Source organism: Aspergillus pseudotamarii, assembly GCF_009193445.1.
Source record: "Aspergillus pseudotamarii strain CBS 117625 unplaced genomic scaffold BDV38scaffold_3, whole genome shotgun sequence".
Lineage (NCBI taxonomy): Eukaryota > Fungi > Ascomycota > Eurotiomycetes > Eurotiales > Aspergillaceae > Aspergillus > Aspergillus pseudotamarii.
In genome coordinates this window covers 264301-277014 of record NW_022475017.1, presented here as the reverse complement: position 1 = coordinate 277014, position 12714 = coordinate 264301, and the positions used below count along the sequence as shown (strand labels likewise).

The 12714-nt window shown below is 47.1% G+C and overlaps 4 protein-coding genes across 4 annotated transcripts; 2 read left to right on the top strand and 2 right to left on the bottom strand.

The window, feature by feature from the left end:
- The first annotated feature begins 437 nt into the window (after window positions 1–437).
- BDV38DRAFT_234083 (uncharacterized protein) lies at window positions 438–1631 on the top strand. Its single transcript, XM_032053199.1, has 2 exons — window positions 438–677; window positions 745–1631. Exons 1-2 carry the CDS (start codon window positions 504–506, stop codon window positions 1609–1611), a joined length of 1041 nt encoding a protein of 346 aa, XP_031918881.1. The 5' UTR covers window positions 438–503; the 3' UTR covers window positions 1612–1631.
- Window positions 1632–1970: 339 nt separating this feature from the next.
- Window positions 1971–4781, bottom strand: BDV38DRAFT_234081 (alpha-galactosidase). Its single transcript, XM_032053198.1, has 3 exons — window positions 4268–4781; window positions 3586–4195; window positions 1971–3518 (listed from the first exon to the last, which is right to left on the bottom strand). The coding sequence occupies exons 1-3, from the start codon at window positions 4368–4370 to the stop codon at window positions 1976–1978; spliced, it is 2256 nt and encodes a 751-aa protein (XP_031918880.1). The 5' UTR covers window positions 4371–4781; the 3' UTR covers window positions 1971–1975.
- Window positions 4782–9865: 5084 nt separating this feature from the next.
- BDV38DRAFT_277634 (uncharacterized protein) lies at window positions 9866–10216 on the top strand (the record flags this gene model as incomplete). The annotated part of the gene is made up of 2 exons (XM_032058534.1): window positions 9866–10133; window positions 10191–10216. 2 exons carry the CDS (start codon window positions 9866–9868, stop codon window positions 10214–10216), a joined length of 294 nt encoding a protein of 97 aa, XP_031918879.1.
- Window positions 10217–11469: 1253 nt separating this feature from the next.
- BDV38DRAFT_277633 (uncharacterized protein) lies at window positions 11470–11982 on the bottom strand (the record flags this gene model as incomplete). The annotated part of the gene is made up of 1 exon (XM_032058533.1): window positions 11470–11982. The coding sequence occupies one exon, from the start codon at window positions 11980–11982 to the stop codon at window positions 11470–11472; it is 513 nt and encodes a 170-aa protein (XP_031918878.1).
- Between the last annotated feature and the right edge of the window lie 732 nt (window positions 11983–12714).

The following is a 12714-nucleotide window of genomic DNA, read 5'->3' as shown; positions in this document are numbered from 1 at the left end:
GGTTAGCATGTTACCATGGTTATTAAATATCCCTGTTAGGCTGGGGCTGGAGAAATTGGTGCCTTTCAAGTCCTGTCCCGTGAAACAGATATTTTGAAAACATGCCCAATCAGTCAAGCCGTAGGTGAGTAGTTTCATTAACAAATCTACTGCATCTTAGCGCTCGAGGGTTGGGCCTGGGCGAGGTTCGTGTGACTTTATACTGCCCAAGATAGCACGGATGAAGGTATCGTCAGACAAAGAACGACTCTGTAAGAAATTAGCTGACAGGGATTTTCCCGAGCGAGAACGAGGAAACATCATTGGATCCGTTCAATGCAACTAGGGTCCTTAGGGTCTTGGTCTGCAGGGCATTTAATTTGTACTGATGAGGAAGGATTTGCACGATCATGCTCACCATTAAAGGCCGTTGTTTCACGCCCCCACTTCCCCCGACTTTTGCGATACCGTGGCCACTGCCACAACCTCCTGAACTCACCATAGATGAGTTGCGTATAAGACGAATGATGTTGGTCGTTGCACGTCGATATCTCTATCTGGGAACGGGCTTCGGCCTTTTTTGGCTATTTTGGTATATCTTCGGAAGCCCTCTGGCGCAAGTAACCGGAATTGTCTCTCCACCTGAGCCGGCCTCGGTGCCCCCACCCACGCAAACTGCAAGAAATGCTACTTTAGGTGTACGCATCTTTCTACTCCCCGAGAATCTCCATTCGATATGGTACTAACTGGCCTGTGTCATTCTAGTTTCAATCTATTCTTGCTCTTTCCACGGGCCCTTCATGGCGAACGAGAGGATTAATGGCTGCCGCAAACCTAACCGGCCTCTCCATCCATATCCCGCCACAACCACCAATCCATCCCGATCTCGTCAAGACCTTCGAGACGTTAGGATCGGAGTACATTCGTCACCCTTCCCACGGGGCTAGCGTGGCCTGGCTTGCACATCTCGATATGATCAAATATACCATCCAAGCAGACCTGGATACTGCCCTAATTATTGAAGACGATGCAGATTGGGACGTAACAATTCGCTCCCAAATGGTGCAAGTCGCAGAGAGTGTCCGCAATCTGACTAAAACCCCCGAGAATGAAACAGCTCCATATGGCCGTGACTGGGACGTGCTTTGGATCGGTCATTGCGGCGAATACTGGGAGGACCTATTTGAGACAGTCTTCTACGAGGATCCCACCGCATGCCCACATAAGTACTATCTTGGCTTTGCACAAGGGGACATGGAACGTATTCCAGACCACCAGCGCGCCATCTACTGGTCGGCAAATCCCGTGTGTTCTTTCGCATATGCTTTGTCGCGTGATGGTTCTCGAAAAGTGATAGAACTGTTGGGCGCAGGGCAAGACGAAGCGTTTGATGTCAGTATGATGCACGCCTGTAGCGCGGGAAAGCTGAAATGTATCTCAGTTGTACCTGAGGTGGTGCATCAGTACTTTCCCAACCAGAAATTCGGAGTTAAGAGCATGGTTGATCTTGGAAACGGGGAGCAGGCTGGTCCTGCCGACTCGGAGTTCGAGCATATTATGGGGTCAACGGAGAATATCCTCGAAAGCGCGCGGTGTCGTGCCTTGTGGAATAAGAGATGTTTAAAGGAATGATTGCTGATGCTGCTTTTTCTTTTTATTTATTTATTTATTTATTTTTTTTTTTTCACATTCTTAACATGATCTAGACTAGTGCTTAGTGTGAATCTGTAGTGTAGTCTCGGGCTTGCTCTCTCCGCGTGTACTTCTGCACCTTGAAAATCATGGAGTATTCTGGATACAAATTGTAACTCTATTGATCCTGTAGATGGTATGCATTGCTTGACAGAAAGAATCATCCCCCTGGAAGCTCATACCGAATCTAGCTGGCAGTTCCCGACGATTCATTCTAGAGTACTAGCGAGAAAAGAAAATTAGTTGTCCATTCACAATCTACATACAAATAATTACTCTCATTAACATCACGTCATCAGCTTCGTCACTGCTTCTCCAAGAACACCACATTGCTATCATAATCCGATTCAAACTTGAACTGCAGTCCCATGTTCATCAATGTTGCACCAGAGTACGATCCACTTCCGTCAACACTATACGTGGCCTTGGCATCCAATCCTTGAAGCCTGATCCAGGGAGTGGCATGGTTGACATTAGGGCCGAGCTGGAAATTGAAGAGGACCGCTTGGTTGCCATCCTCGGAGATGAATAGCACCGCGGGCCAGTTGGACTCCTCAGGAAGCCTGAGACGCCACATATCGCCTGTTAGGATGATCGGGTTAACTTTTTCTGCAAGCGCAATCAGCCCAGGGACTTCGGCCTTCTCATCCTCGTGTAGCTCGGCGGGGTCTAGCTCGAGGCCGAATGACCCGCCCATCATAGCGACGTGACCACGGAATTTGACAGGAATAGTACGTCCGGTCTGGTGATTCGGGACCGCTGAGAGATGGGCGCCCATGGCGCTGGGTGGGTATGCGAGCGAGGTACCGAGCTGGATGGTGATACGCATCAGCGCATCGGTATTGTCGGATGTCCAGATTTGCGGGAAGTACTCGAGCACACCGGCGTCGAAACGGCCACCACCCGAGGCACAACCTTCCCACAGAATATCGGGAAAGCGCGTGGTCAGGGTTTCGAATACCCGGTACATACCCAGGATGTATTTGTGGTCGTTGCTGGGAGAGGGTGACTCGTGAGTCGCCCGGTTGAAATCCCACTTCACATAGGAAATAGCCGAGCTGTTGAGAATGTTGGTAATGGAGTCGATGATATAATCCTGTACCTCCGGCAAAGCAAGGTTGAGCACGAGCTGGTTACGCTGCAAGGTGCGTGGGTATTGGCCGGCATGAAGCACCCAGTCAGGGTGTTCATGATACAGGGTCGAGTTGGGGTTGACCATTTCTGGTTCAACCCAGAGACCAAAGCGGAGGTCGGTTGAGGAGTTTGCTACCTTCAGCTTCGTGACATCTTCCACCAGGGGGGATAGACCGTCAGGGAAGCGGTCCGGGTTGGGCACCCAGTCACCCAGACCGGCGTTATCTGATACACGGGGGTACTTGTCGCCGAACCAACCGTCGTCCATCACGAACAATTTCACTCCCAAGGCGGCCGACGCCTCAGCCAGGCGGTAGATTGTGCTCTCATTGTAGTCGAAATACAGACCCTCCCAGCTGTTAAGCAGCGGTGGGCGGTCCGATGTGGCGAACTTGCTCTTGATCAGATGGTTGCGGTAGAGGCGGTGGAATGAACGAGACATGCCGCCGATGCCGTCGCTGGAGTAGACTGAAACACATTCCGGAGAGGTGAGTGTCTCGCCCGCACCCAGCTGCCAAGACAACTGACTGGGATTGAATCCCAGCAGAGCGCGAGTGAGGCCCTGGGAACCCTTCTCGACATCAACGGAGAACGAGCCTGTGTAGACAAGGTTAAATCCCCAGGCCTCGCCCTGAGACTCAGTTGTAGAGGGATGCACGATCGTAAGGAAAGGGTTGTGCAGGTGAGAGGAGAAACCAGTGCTACTTCCGAAGCTGTATATCACGGGTGGAACATTAATTTGCTGCCTTTGTCATGAGGCTTGGTTGAATAGTAACTTACCCTTGGACTCCGTATTCCACCTTTCGCCTCTGACGGTGGGCCTCTCTTGCCCAGTCGCCCCTGAGGCTAATCATTTCAAGATCTTCGTATGGGAAATCGAAGCTGAAGCTCGACAGTGCCTCGACGGTGATATTTTGAGTACCCTTGTTCGTAACGTTCGCGCTCCGCACAATGGCATCATATTTAGGGAAGATGGAGTATGACAGGTCCACCGCGATGGAGCTGTAATTGTCGTATAGATGCACCACCAAGGTCGTGACATCCTCTTCACTACCAAAGGTTGCAGGCAGACCGGGCAAAGCAGGCTTTCCCGGAACCACCGAGTATGACTGATACTGCAGATCTGTCACAGTGTAGCCCGCTTCTTGGCGAATCCGAACGGCGGGAATCCGAAAATCTCCTCGGCCCTGATCTGGAAACTCACGGCGAAAACGGCCGGGCAAACCAACCCAGCCACCAAGTGCCTCGGGACCAGGTCCTGGGAAGATATCGCCAGTGATACTGCCACCGAAATGATCGGACACCAGGTCACCGGTGGTCTCGTTCACTCGGAAGCGGTATGAGACATTCTCTCCATTGAGGGTAAAGGTTTTGCCGTCCGCGACAACTGCTGTACAGGCGTCAACTAGGAATGAAGCTTGGAAGAGTGCTAGCGAGGACGAGCTTATGTGGCTTCACTTACCATTGTTGCTTGAGGTTTCCTGCGCCATGACTGCTGGACCGTTTCCGAAGACAGTCAGAAGACTTGCGGCTGCCAAAGCAGCACGCTTTGGAGAGCCGAACATCTTGTCTTAAAGGTGATTGAGCTGTAGAGGTGGCGCACTGAGATCCCGGAAAGGATGGGTATCCATGCATTTAAATAGTCGGGGGAAAGCATGAAAAGTGACAGATGCCGCAATAATTCCCCCAATCATTTGCAAAGCTGCACTACCACGGCAAGGTTCGTCTCCATTACCCCTTTCATCGAGGGAAGAGCTGGACTCGACACTAACGGAAGGCATTGGATGTGGACCGGGGAAATTCCCGCATTAATTCTACCAGCCATGGCCGCACTTTTCCTTCCATCGTCACGTCATGGTTCCTTTTGATAGTTGGGGATAGACAGACCGATTCCCCGTCTTGGAAATGTGGGGATATTCGGCGCCGGCAAATGCCAATGCGGAGGAACATCGGGGAAATATCTCTTGTGTGTTTCCCCCCCACATACCCCGTACCCCATTCCCGCCCTCTGTGGGATTTTTGTGTATCTGTCGGGTTCATCCCCGTGTTTCACCGGGCTTGAACATGCTATAGAAGACGATGTCTACGCGGATTTGCGAAAGTTGCTGTACAACACTCGATGGAGCAGCGAAGAGCAATCGAGGGCACCTCAATAGCCATGGCTCGACAAAACTCCTAGCGGCCAGACCGCGGGGTGACCGTTGCCTTAGGTCGGATCTTGGGAGCCTCTCAGAGTAGCGGAAATCCAGCCCCACGGGGTCTGTTCAAAACCGGGGCCTCCTATCGGCTCGGAGCTATCTCCGGCGCTCGTCCTGTGTGTGCTCTCTGTACGTGCGCCCTGAGGGTCATCCCACAAATCGACCCTTTCCGAGTAAGCTTGTCCGGACTTGGGAGACCGAACCACCCCCGCTCTTTCCAGAATACTGTTTCCTCTATTTGTCTCGAGGTGGTCCGTGATGGATAGTATGATCATTCATAGTGAACACCTTACTGGAAGGTGTTTTAGCAATTGGAATTATGATCATACCACTAGCTCGGTGAGCCCATTCAGTGTAGGCTAGGCAGCTTCCAAGTCGGCCCTTGTTCCCTAGTCTTGGCGAGCCCGAGCCGACCGGACAGTGACCGAGCCGAATATAAATCAAGCGCATATACCCAAGGGAACCTGAAGATCCACCCTATCACATGAAGCGGTGCTTCTGTGCCCACTAACCAACTTCCCAGGGCGCAATTTCCACCGGAAGATACCTGATTCGCTCAGACCTATCACCACAATGCCCCAGTAGAACCACTATACGAGACTATATAAGGACGAAAGCACATATCTGAGCCGAGCGCGGGATTCTTGATTTCTGCAGTACCGCTCCTTGCAGCCCAGGGTTTGTTGCAAAAATTCACCAGCCCTCTCGAGTTATGTCCTGCAACATCCCCTCTCGGCGTTCAGCAAGCATTCCAAGTGCTGGCTGGTAGGTCTTGTACTAGGCACAACCATCACGGTCAATACGCGACCTTGGCAAACCCCAATACTTGCTTGTTCATCTCGGCTTCCTCTATACTGAGTATCTCTGTCCTCCCTAGAGAACAACGAGGTTAGCGGTCACACATCTTCTTGAGTACAGCGGATACCGCTGTCTGTGAGGAGTATACTATCGCTATCCTTAGTATTAGTAAAGATTACTATGACCTGAAGTCTCGTTTGCTCATGATGTGCCTAGAGAGATAGTGAGGTCATGTCTTGTGTTAGATTTGCATGCGGTAACACTGCTCGGCTTTCCACCCGGGGGTTAGAGTTCTCCTCGGCCCATATTGGTTTATAAGCTCGGAATAGAGCATAAGTAGCCCTTATTCATCCATATCATTGGGGTGAGCAAGGGCAAGAAGCGTGAGCTTCAGCTGTGTTGACATTTAGGAATTGGTGAATGCCGAAACACCAGCCATTTGCAAGGGATATTAATAAAGATAAATGGCATGGGTGGTTTTGAAGGACATGAACGATTGCCTGTGTTTTAAATCAGTTTCTCCTCATAGATGCCGACTTATGCTAATATGTCCTGGGTCAACTTAACAAAACCCGCCATTCCGAATTATAGCCAATCGGGCGTTTTCATTTGCCCTTTAGCTCCTGAAACCTCCATTTGAATGAGATATAACTGATGATTACCTTTTAAAACATAGGAATTTGGGCGGGGTCCTTATATAAGCTAGCTAGCCCGTATTATCACTCACGTTTCCACAATATGGCCTAATTAAGAAGTGTAGAGTAACATATTATCAGGCGTGCGACAAATCCCGTTACCCCTTGGGCGGAATTATGTTAAGTTTATAATGACCAGTAGTGTATCAATAGACCGGGGACATGTACATATACAGAAGCGTATATGCTCCACCCATATATTTCAGGCTACCTAGGCAAGTATTCGAGGACCTCCCCGGAAATCAATTCATCAACAGCCTTCTACCAGGTAAATGATGCTCCAACAAAGAGCGATAATGCTATGGCTTCTGCAGAAACAGGCTACTAGATACCTCTTCTACATTGTCAACCCTAGCGCCGCAGGAGTCATGATCATGCCCAATAATGTCGTAGCTGTGCCTCCTCTACGAGAAGATGCGGGCTAACGAGCTCGTCCAGCTAGTGAGATTGTATTCAGTTTATGTCAAGTCTCTGATTCCAGATCTATAATATCGGAGTTAAATACTGTATGAGATCCACGAAGGTCTGCACAACTTATGCTTGGACGATGATTGACCGTGCCCGGAAAATGTTCCCTTCACATTACTCAATGCCGGTGGCCTTCCAATAGCAAACTTGTGGAAGATATTGAGGATTCCCGCTTTGAATCACCAAATGTAGATTTTTTATTTTCTTCAAAATACAAATTCGTGCCTTTAGAGGGCACTCTGTAGCTCTCCTTAACCTTTCTCCGAGTATTAAATTCGCTTATTATAATACCAAACGAGTATTGACTTTCGTTTATAGGTAATATAGATAGATATAGATTGAATAAAATATCCCTGAGTTGGAAATTAAAACTCACGAGATGATAAATAAAGCCAGGTTTGGTCTAAGAGATCTATATTGTTCTTTATTTTATTATTATATTTTTTGTTTTACCTCTATCTCATTTTACTTTTGGGAACCATCGCTACATGCGGACTTGAGTGTAGGAAGATCGCCTTTTATTATCGTGTTCCAGTATCTCAGGCGCCTATCATATATCAAGAGAGCTTCTATTTTTGCACACGCTTTCAGCTCTTAAAAGGTGTGGCTATACACAAACAGTAGATGTTGCTACTTACACGCGTGAGTATTTATAAGGAAGAACATTGTTGAACACGAGGAACTAAGCAGTAACTATTCTAAGTACAAAGTAACAAAGGTCCTATATAGGTTATAATTCTCTACCAAATGTTGATGGGTCGCTTCTAAGAGAGTTATGCTGTTTATTGCCAAACCATGGTACATATGTGACGATGTTATCTGGTTTAGGTTTAAGTACATAAGAAATTAAGAGTTAAAGGGTGTGTGATTTAAATGTTGGATTGACTATATATTCGATTCAATATATGTCTAACACATCTAGTTAGAAGGACTTTTGACCGCTTATATAATAGTTAGGCTTCGTGAAAAACTTCTGAGAGCTGATTTGATATTCTGAGTATGATTCAGAAACGCAGAAAAATTGTTCATCGCCAAAACAAAGCAGATGGGCTAAGTAGAAGTCGGCAAAATGATAAATAACACACTCTGATTTAGACATGTACGGCTTGGCCCACTCTGATAACACGTTCCGCACCTACCAGCAGTATCAATTTTTACTCCGGGTGTCAATCCCAAGATCATTCCTTTTCCTGTCAGTTATGCATTGCTTCCTGAAGCCAGTATCTCCTTTGCTGTCAGCTCAGATAGTCGCAAAGCGCTACCTATTCACCGATATGACAGATCCCCCCTTCCCTCTTTTTATTTTACTTTAATTTTTTTTTTTTAGATTAATTGGAGGGAGCACTCAATTTTCAGATGCAAATCTCAATTAGAGACTAGAATGTGATATACATCGGACTTGATATTTCCTTCCAGATACCAACGCATTTAATATAGTACTGGCTGCTGGATCAAGCCGCAAGCTAAACCATCATTCGTGCCTGGAACCCTGCTTTTTGAATCCAAGGCCACACGGGGCGTATTTAAATGCGGGTTTTAGAGTATAAGGGTATGTCGCTAAGGTTACCACGAATCTTACAAGGCAGCATTTGTGAAATCCGTGCTAGCCGACTGGGCTCTCAGCAGACAAGTATTATTAGATTAAAGAACCCATCCCTGAGTGTTATAAATAATGGCATTAGTCCCTGAATCCAGTACTACAGTGGCAAAGATCTGTAAAATTAGGCATCTCCTTCTCCGATTCATGAGAGACCTTGTGTTGTATAATATAGACTAAACTAACAAGTTTGACAAAGTAGAGAAGGTGCAGCGATCCCCTCAAGTCAGGATCTTGCCGATTTCCCTACGACGATTCTATGTACAAAGGTTGTAGGCAAAAATACCCCTTCTCCACCACTATTTTCGTTAGGGTCTTGGGAGATTCGGAGAACGCCGGCTCGATCAAAGTCCGGTCCTATCATTGACCTCTATGCAAGCGGAAGATGTGAGGGTCCAAATACAACGAATCTCACCCTTCTGCCTATTCCTTTGGCGATAATCGCTCCTCTCCACACGACCTAAAGTTACATTCACTTGCGTTGTTGAGATAGCCATTATAGTAAGTAGCCGAACGATCGCTTTAGGCACTGCCAACCTCACAATTTCCTAATACAGTAAAGATGGACATCACTAGTACAGATTTGGCAGGTACACAACAACCCAAAGGGGAATGGTGTCAACTTATGCCGCATAGAGCTAACCAATTCAAGTTCAGTCTCAGTCAGCTCCGTCAGTACCTTAATAGTACTTTGTACATTTTCAGGGACCTTGATACTTCACTGCTTTGACCCAGTATTTGTCTATGCCTAACCTCATATAGGTGATGTAATTGACGACACCAATGTTGGTAAGACTACTATCCAAGTCTCCCTTCTCCACAGCTTGACTTCTGGCCCCCACCGAGACGAATACTACAGACTAATCAGCAGATGAGTTCAATGCGTGGGGTAGTGGCGATGTCTCTCGGCACTGCTTGGAATACTGGCGATCAGCATAATAGAGGCTCGGCATGTTGTCATGTAGCCAATCTAGGAAGCTCCACCATACATCTAGCCCCCAGTATCCGTTGTTCGTAGGAAATGCGGAACTCGCCTGGAACATTGCGCGTATATGCACAAGCGTATAGGCACATGGAAATGGACCCCGAGGTAAAGCTCAATGTACTTGATTCTGAATACAGGTGCTCACGGCAGAATTGAATGTCAGCGCCCTCTTAGTATCAGCATGTTCTATGATGTATTAGCTTCCCATCCTCGAATATAAAAGCCGGCACCTATCCCCTCCTGAAAACTGATATCTACCAACACCATCTATCAAACTTGTCAATTCCTCATTTTCCAAGAAGCTATACCTACCTCCAAAATGCAATTCAAGACCCTCGTTCTCCCTGTTTTCGTCGCTACCGCGTCAGCCGGCTATGTCCAAATGTGCGGCCCTCAGGGAACATGCACCGACACCGGTTCTGCCAACAGCAACACCTGTATCGGCCCAGTTAATGGCAATGGAAAATTCACCTTTCAGGCTCACGACATGGGTTCTGTCATGATGTCCATTTTCACAGATAAAGGATGCTGGGATAACAATGTTGCTACGTGTGATGATTGCACCAGTGTTAGCTACACTGGACAGGGTAAGTAGTGGTTTGATCCTGGTTTCTTTTTGGGTATGCATGTTAATTGATTTTCAGGTCCTGTCTGGGCTATTTTCCATTAGACGGTTTCTGCGGGAAGTGTTACGGGTGGGACTTTTGTGGAATGGGTGAAGTACTTAGGATATGAATCATATCGTGGTGTGGATAATGTATTAGTTCGAATGTGACCACCATGCCTCTGGCGCCAACTCGTACCTGTGTTGGACTTTTATTGGCAAGTTCCGTATGGGCGGTAATATAAGTAGCTACAAGAGCGTGACTGTCAAGAACTATGAATCTCATACGGAGCTAGCCATCTAAGTTTTCCCGCCTAAGTTCGAATGTTACAATAGAATTAGTAGTCTTCTCAGGATTGGACCGGGGAAGAGGGAATGCTGTCGTATTCAGGTCACCGTTATACATAACTAGTTTCTTGAATCCCCTTCATATTCCTTGCCAGAGAAGTAGTTCCGCGAAGACTTAACGAACGTGAGGAATAGCCCGGTAAACTATATCAACTGTTAGATCTGCCCTACATGCGTAAATCTAACTGTAGCAATTGGCACCTTAATTCTCTATCATGAAGTTATACTTGGCCCACCCCATCCCAGCGTCATGCAAAGATTTTTTTTCTTTTCTTTTTTTTGCCTCTCGATAACACCTTCTAATATACTGTACATATATATGGCTCCAATACTATATGCCTCAGTTGAGCCCATATTGACATTAGTAGGCTTTATGCATCCACTCGTAATTAAAAATGTATTGCGCAAATTGAAACTGTTTGTCAGGCAATCGGGAACAATATTAGTACAACAGGCCCTAGACCTCACTAGTGCACTTCTAGTTTGTTAAGTCTGGAACAGCCAAGTCGGTTATATGTTTAGGGCGTCATCAGTCTTGGCCCCGGTTTTCTTGTTAGTCTATGTTGAATCCCCTCACGCTTACGTTCATTCTGCATGATCTAGCTCAAACTTATTCCTCTATATAGGTTAAGTAATCTGACAAAATATATGATTCAGTGAAGGACGGTGCTTGGCTGTCACCATTCTTCAAATCACATATTTCCGAATCTGATGTCAATTTAGTAATGAACGACGTGAGTCAGCTAAAATGACTGCTTTCAGATACAAAGTGCATATCAAAAGCCGTCAATAGATACATGTGCCCTTTCCTATGCATGCAAGGGCATATCAGTTGTAATTACTCACCAAGTCAAAGAGAAAAACCACACCCGAAAACTAGTGAAAGCAGATTTCCAGAACCCAACCAACAATCAAAAGTCTCGTCACCCACCAGTACCCGACCAACGTGCTGAGTAACCAAATTTCGTCACCTAACATCCACCCTGAAGCATTCTCCAGCCAATTGCTGGTGCCCCAGGTTTCCCCATTAGCTGATTCCGAAAGAGCACATTCCCATCGCCCTCAGGATAACTCAGCTCGACCATGTAGCTCATCTGTTTTTCACAGTCAAGAGGCATAAGGCGCTGCAGCCAGCCCTGCTGCACTTCCCACGTGGGAAATATGGCTTTTCCAACGGTCTTATCCTTGTGGGGCTGGTTATCCCATGTTGGCGTCTCCGATCGATCGACAGCCCAAATCTCCATAGTCGTCGAACCATGGACATACTGGCCTTCTGGCATGGCTGGAATCTCAATCGCGAGAGTACAAGTCGTTTGGCCGTTCGTCAAAGGCCGAAATGTTAGCACAGATTTGGTTTTCTGGTCGTCACCCTCGCGGCTGACCGCGAAGCGTTGTCCTGGGAATTGGTCGTGCGGAATGCGGGAGTCGAGGACTTCAATGGTAGATGGAGCTATGACTGTACAAGAATCAGAGGGCACTAGCATTTCCCCTCGACGACTTGTGCCTGTATTGTAGCGTTGGCTGTAGCATCTGTCATGGAAGGGTTCAAGGAAGTTGTCATCTGAGAAATGATCCTACATGCTTCATCAGTCATATGCTTTGTCATCCCTTTACAAAAGATCAACTTCGTATAGATAGGCCGTTGATCACAAGCATATCCACGCAAGTAACATCATACCTGGCAAGCAAGTGGCTTCTGGTGCGATAGGATTCTGTGCCATGGGGCACCCAGTACAAAGCCAAAAAAGTTTAAAAGAAGAAGTAGCCAAGTAAGCATTTTTATATAGAAAGTGTGTGTAAGTACAGTATAGAAATGAATTCCTTTACCTAAACTAAAAGAGAGAAACTATAAGGCAACGAGAGGTGGGCAAGGAAAAGCCTTCGAGGGTTTATATGCTCCCAGGACGCTTAGCTTGAGCAATTCGATATCTAGGTGGTGCATGTAGCTCACAATGAGGTATTACAGCTCAATGAACAGTGCTACACCATGATAAACCGAATCCTTTCTATCCGAAGTGGCCGAGCTCAGCCAATGTCTAATGCTTCTGAACCTTCAAGATGAAAAGGTAATTCAAGTAGCTCGTGACGGACGTACAACAACAACATCGCTATGACTCGAACTTTATGTTTGGCAGAAGGCGCCGGCGGCTTGTAAATTAATATTCAGGGAAGACAGTAGAGCATAGGAACATCCCATGAATTCCCCACTCCAACTT

Excerpts from the sequence above, each read along its gene's own strand:
- BDV38DRAFT_234083 (XM_032053199.1), top strand. The coding sequence starts at position 504 with ATGATGTTGGTCGTTGCACGTCGATATCTCTATCTGGGAACGGGCTTC. Across the intron at positions 678-744 it reads CAAGAAATGCTACTTTAGGT|TTTCAATCTATTCTTGCTCT; the intron begins GTACGCATCTTT and ends GTGTCATTCTAG.
- BDV38DRAFT_234081 (XM_032053198.1), bottom strand. The coding sequence starts at position 4,370 with ATGTTCGGCTCTCCAAAGCGTGCTGCTTTGGCAGCCGCAAGTCTTCTG. Across the intron at positions 4,196-4,267 it reads GGAAACCTCAAGCAACAATG|CAGTTGTCGCGGACGGCAAA; the intron begins GTAAGTGAAGCC and ends ACGCCTGTACAG. Across the intron at positions 3,519-3,585 it reads GTGGAATACGGAGTCCAAGG|CTTCGGAAGTAGCACTGGTT; the intron begins GTAAGTTACTAT and ends CGTGATATACAG.